Source organism: Hippocampus comes, unplaced genomic scaffold, assembly GCF_001891065.2.
Source record: "Hippocampus comes isolate QL1 unplaced genomic scaffold, H_comes_QL1_v1.1 scaffold37, whole genome shotgun sequence".
Lineage (NCBI taxonomy): Eukaryota > Metazoa > Chordata > Actinopteri > Syngnathiformes > Syngnathidae > Hippocampus > Hippocampus comes.
The window spans coordinates 1381016-1387015 of NW_017805535.1; the positions used below are offsets into that span (position 1 = coordinate 1381016).

General features: G+C 38.5%; 1 protein-coding gene across 1 annotated transcript in view; it reads right to left on the reverse strand.

Annotated features, from left to right (window-relative positions):
• Positions 1-629: 629 nt before the first annotated feature.
• The window catches only part of ces3 (carboxylesterase 3), a 17770-nt gene continuing 12399 nt past the window's right edge, over positions 630-6000 (reverse strand). The window contains exons 10-13 of the mRNA XM_019878213.1: positions 4974-5115; positions 2885-3034; positions 2318-2390; positions 630-1054 (exon numbers count right to left, since the gene is read on the reverse strand). Of these exons, the coding sequence (XP_019733772.1) occupies positions 871-1054; positions 2318-2390; positions 2885-3034; positions 4974-5115 (549 nt within the window). The 3' untranslated portion in view covers positions 630-870. The remainder of the gene's footprint in view (positions 1055-2317; positions 2391-2884; positions 3035-4973; positions 5116-6000) is intronic.

Sequence of the window (6000 nt, forward strand, 5' to 3'; positions counted from 1 at the left end):
GTTCGTAATGTGAGTCCGTGGGTACTTTGACATCAACGTCAGGTGCCAGCAAAGGACAGTAGAGGACAAGATGGCAGAATCTTTGACATTGATGAAAATGGATGGATGAATGCGGTTAACTGTTCGTGCATGAACGTAATATTAATCAGAACACCATGTTTAGACTATTGGGTGGGTCCCACGTAATTTATATGAAGATGCATTTTCAGCATTGCCACCTAGCTGACCGCATGATTTAGTGGTAGAAATGGGCATATTAGTCATCACTATGTTACTCATAAGGGCGTTGCATAAGTACTGATGTCAATTAAGGGTTTCAGTTCTTATGTTGGGGGATGAGGGCCGACAAATGATGGCTGCCCAATGGCCTCACTCTGCCCCGATTTGGCCACGCTCAAAAAGTTTCGAAAACTGAAATGGTGAAAACTATTTAACACTATAGCTACACCATTCAATACTACGTAGTTCTCAGTTAGTTGTTTTCACGTTTTCAGCAATTCTGTTTCATCATACATAATTTATATTTCTTGAAAAAATCTCTCAAGCCACTTTATAGATGTGTGTTTGCCCTGTAGAAGCCTTTTAACACAGCGCCAAAGATAATTCACAAAGGCGTTTAAGCCTTCAAATGTGTCGTAGCAGTTGTATTTATTAGCAGAGAATGATTTCCACTGATTACATCAATTATTATGAAATGTACATCAGGTGAATAACCAGGCCATGTTTTTTGTACATACTTGAACATACCCTAGTACGGTAATCATTACTCAAAGGTTATAAGGGATCATGCCACTCATTTGAGGCAGAGGTGTAAAACAATCTCCATCCTTGAAGTAGTAGCAATAGACACAAAGCAACCATTTTTAGAGTTCAGTTTCCAGATATGGCTGTTGCAGCTAACATTTCCACTTTCTGAGGGAGAATGACCGTTGCAAAATGGACTCTATCCTTCTTCAGTTTTTGTCGAACAGTTTGTTTCACATCAAGCTCCATGTACTCCTGCTTCTGCCTGTCATACTGAGGCCAAGCGACCAGGCCTGGCCCATTGGGTGAACTAAGGAGAAACATATAAAAAGGCCATCATTGCAATAGTCAACGTATTATGTATGTATGTATGTATGAATGTAAGTATGTATGTATGTATGTATGTATGTATGTATGTATGTATGTATGTATGTATCTCACAAGGTATGATGATAAATGATTCTGCTGTTGGGGGTTAGACAATACTTAAGTGGTTAATGAAAAAACAAGTGTCTTGATCCTATTAATTACAAATCTTGTTCATCACTGGGGCGGCCTGCCATTTTCACACAAACGCAGTTTGTTAGATCCCTTGTCACTCTGCCGCAAAACATTTATATTAATTGTATATTTAAAATGGATTTGTCTGCAAACTGTAACTGAATCTGTATTCACTAAAGAAAATTTGATTGTTACAGTCAACGCCAAATCATTACTTTCACAACATTCACAACAACCAACATGGCGGAAAAGTCAGTGTTTATCACAACATCCAGAGTCAGCTTTCATGAAATAAAATGCAGACATGTACCAATCTTGCCCAGCACACTCATAATACAAGTGGGAACAAATCTATATAAAAAGCGACATTTAGACTTGTGAAGAATTACAAGATATTTGTGTCATTGTTCTCTTCAGATATGATTTGAATTAATCGCAATATGCCAAATGACATTGGCCGTCGGTGACAATTGATGACTCTATTTGGCTGATAGCTAACAAATGAACGCATGAGCCATAAGTAAACTATGAGATAGTACGCAACAGCAAAGAAAATGGCATGATGTAGAAAATTAAAATGTCCGTTTTTCCTTCTTGTGTTATGAATGTGTTGGGCAAGGTTCTGTGTATTTGTACATTTTATTTCATGAAACCTCCACTGTACAAGTTATCATAAACAATGACTCAATTACAGAGAGATATGAGACACGTGCTGTCCTCAGTGAATTGCGTCACACTTCCACCCCATTGAAAAATTTCTGGCATGTACTCCTGTCCATCACTTTAGTGTTCATGTTTCTTTTGAGACTGCTGATGTTTCTTTTCTCTGTTTGGATGTTCAATCGGTCATAGATACACACCCCCGAGAAATTGTTACCATGAGGATAATGGAAGCTTGATAAATATTTTATGTTATGTGTTGTGTTTATTTTACTTTATGTTAACTGTTTTGTTCAGCGCTTTGTTACAGCTGCCGCTCTTGTGAAAGCGCTAGATAAATCAGCATGTATTGTATTGTATTGTATAAATACATAGATGGAAAGCTATTTAGCTTTATGTCATTCTTACTTACCCAGCACGGACAAAATTGGCCCAGTATTTCATTATCGTTAAACAATGTTGTTCATCCTCTGTGGTAATATTTCCTGAAAATACATCCAAGGGAATCAGATAAGTCATATGGACAATGATCCAATGAGCCAAACATAACATTTACCTCTGACATTCTCCACCCCCAAAAATTATTACATTCATCACAAAATCCTCTCACATGCAAAAACATGTCACATACACCAAAATAACCATCACTCCCAAAAAAAAACCAACTTTCTCACAGCAACTACCCCCACCACCCGCATACTAAAAAGGTAAGAGACTGTGAGAGGTTTGTGGGTGCATGTGAGAAGTAAATGTTATTTTCGGCATCAACAGCACCTCTGAACAATTACTTCATTCATTGAAACGCGTGGTTCTATAGAGAGCCCCTCTTCAGTCTGTTTTAAATGTGTTTCTCCTCCAACTATTTTGGAGAAGAGAGACATCTAAAACAGGCTGGAGAGGGGATCTTAAGGACCGGACTTGGACACCCCTGTTTTATAGTATTTTATGAATTCAAGGTTGTATATAATATGCAACATACCAATCATTTTTACAATTCCACTCCAGAAACATCCACCAAACACAAAGCCGACATCGTCACCATGATCTGCCTTCACGAAAGTGGGTCTGGAGCCTTTGTGCACGGCAGCACGATATCCAAATTCATACATGTAAACTGGATTGCCCGCATCTGAACATAAAAGACAATTTCAATACAGCTGATGGATGGACAAGGTTAATTAAAGGATGCAGCTTAACAAATTTGTCATTGGTGTTTGTTATCACTTGTTTACAGTACGTAAGAGGCATGCCTGAAATATCTTATCTTACCCCTTCAGGCGCCAGAATTTTTTTTCAACAAAATATTCAGTTTTGATATCACGGTTTCAAAAGGTTGTAGCTTGAAAATGGTTACAGATAAAGGCATACTATAAATGTTGGCTGGTGCAATTTTGCTACTTTGGCGCTAAAGGGGTTACCTTTCATCAAACTGGATGTTTAAAACAGATTATAGTAGCACTGTGTCTGAAAATTAATAATAAATGACTTGCAGGTTTCGGGTCACGGGCGCATTATGGGTAATGTGATTTTTTTTGGGCTACCAAATGGTATTCATAAATAGTGGAAAACAACAAATAAAACTGTGTCTTGGACCATTTCGACCACCGGAAAATGCACAGCCTGTGTCATTTCATATGCAGTACAATGGCCACTCTCTGCTGGGACACTATTATGAAGCTTACCGGTAGTCAAGTGTTTAATGGCATTTGGCTCAATATGGGTATTGTACCGGGACCAAGGAGTGACACTGGGGAAGAGACAGGTAGGACCTTTCCTTAGTGATGGGTCAAGGGCTGGAAGCAAGCTCTGAATCAATGGCTGAGGTGCTTGGCCCCAATGCATGGGGCTAATAGAACATAACACAATGACTTTGTCGCACACGTTAGTTTCCTATAATACTCTATGTTGAATTGCTTCTTTGCTGACAAATGTAATGCCTCAGTAAATCACTAGTTTTGTAATGCATTGCTCCCAACGCTGCTAGCAAACCACAAATTGCATGAACGGAAGTGTTGTTTTGACCACATAACCAATGTGAATGAAGTGATCTGAAGACAGTGAAACACTTAAGCAGGGGTGTCAAACTCATTTACGTCATGGGCCACATCATAGTTATGGTTTCCTACGGAGGGCCGTTACAACTATGAACCCAAATTGATGTAGAACCGTCTCATATTACGTGTGGGCTACACGACAAATTGGTGAAAAACTAGTTTTGAAATCAGAGGCCAATAAAAACTTTTTTATTCAAATATTATTACATTTATTTTAAAAAGTGGGATTGGGAACCAAAATGCTTGCAATATCTCAGCATTTTTAAAAGTGAAGACAGTTTGCAATTTTGGTATTTCAGCAAGGAATATGAAGTGGATGCACATCATTTGCTTTGGCAGGCCACATACAATGATGTGCCTTGCCAGATCTGGCCCCGAGCCTTGAGTTTGACACCTGTGACCAAGGCAATCGATCGCCAATTCGATGGCGTAATATTATTTAACACCAACACAATGTGGAAATGTTTCAGGATTTAAAAGGTGACAGTGACTTGAAAATGATTTCTTTTGGTCTGGTTCTGTCTTTCCATTGGATTTGCTCTCCGCTAGTTGCTTACCATACTTAGCCTCTGTCTGTTCCCTCATTCACAAGATATTGACAAAATAAATGTGCTCAGGAAATTTACAATTTTAGTCTATCTTTCTTTTCTGTCGGGAAATTGTGAAAAATGAACAGCGGTTGCAACCGCATTTCTTCTTTCTGTCTTTGGGTGAACTTATTAGAGGTTTGCAGTGGTGTTTTTGTCGCCAAGGTTCAAGCCTGTAAATTCCATGAGAGCAGTTAAACAGGGCAGAAAGTGCATTTGCTCTTTTCTCACTTAAGGCTTACACACCTCCAAGCTTTAACGTGTACAGTTAGGCATACACTTTAGCACAGGCATAATAAATTTCAATGACCACTTGTTTTTTTGATAGCCATTTTTTGAACAGCTTGATTTTCACGCATGTGCAGATGAGATCCGCAAGTGATACATACATACACTGTATACACATATAAATAAATACATTTCTGACCTGTGAGGTAGTCTGCCACTTTGACAACAGGTAGCGTCATCAGGAGGTCTCCCATGAGTTCAGTGAATCCGTCTCTGATGGCATGTGGAGTTTGGGCAGTTTTCAGGTATTCATCCACAATAAGATCGTTGGCTAAAGATGCCTAAACCAAAAATAATGGTCGGTCCATTAGAGTTCAAATTTATGTTTTTAATTTATAATATGGAACAGGAAGATCGTGCTATCTTAATATTCATGTCCAGTAAAGTCAATTCAAATAAAACAAAAAAAATCCTCCCAAAAAAACAAAACAAAAACACAACAACAAAAAAGCACATCCTATTTTAGTTGCACAGTAAGGCTTTTTTCATTTTTCCTTTTCAATTCTGTATTCAAGGGGGTTCTGAAGTTGATATGCCACTTCCATAAGTGCTATGAGCCACTGTTGACAATGGCAGACATAAACCCAAACCAGTGGTCTCAAACTCACAGGGACAATTGTGGGCCATAGGATGGTATTTTGCTGCCCCCTACTTCACATCAATGTTTAATGTTAGTGCGGCCCCCACATTTTTTTGCCGTGTTGTTGCCCATGGTGTTTGTTTGTCTGTGTTTGAAAGTCCCTTTTATGGGCTACCACAGCTCAGGATCATGACAGCTTTCGACGAAACGGTATTCTGAAGTGACACCGAGTGAAAGAAAAAAATCCTCAGTTACCCAGTCCAAGTCATGTCTTTTTCAAAACCTGCCATGAGGAGAAATGTTGACGATGAGAACAGCCAATTTTAAGGAAAATAGGAGGCGGATTAGGTTTTTTTTGTTGAGGAGTATGTTAAGTAAGAGGAAAAGGACTTGGTCATCAACCATGTTCAAGTTCTGAAGAATCATTCAAGTTTTGAACTGTTATTAATAAAGATTGAGAAGATTGGATTTGTTGGACTTTTTCTTTTAAATATTTGAACCCATTTATCATGGAATACTTGATGCTGCCCAGACACACCCAGACCTTATCTTGTTTGTTTGTTTGTTTGTTTGTTTATTGAACATA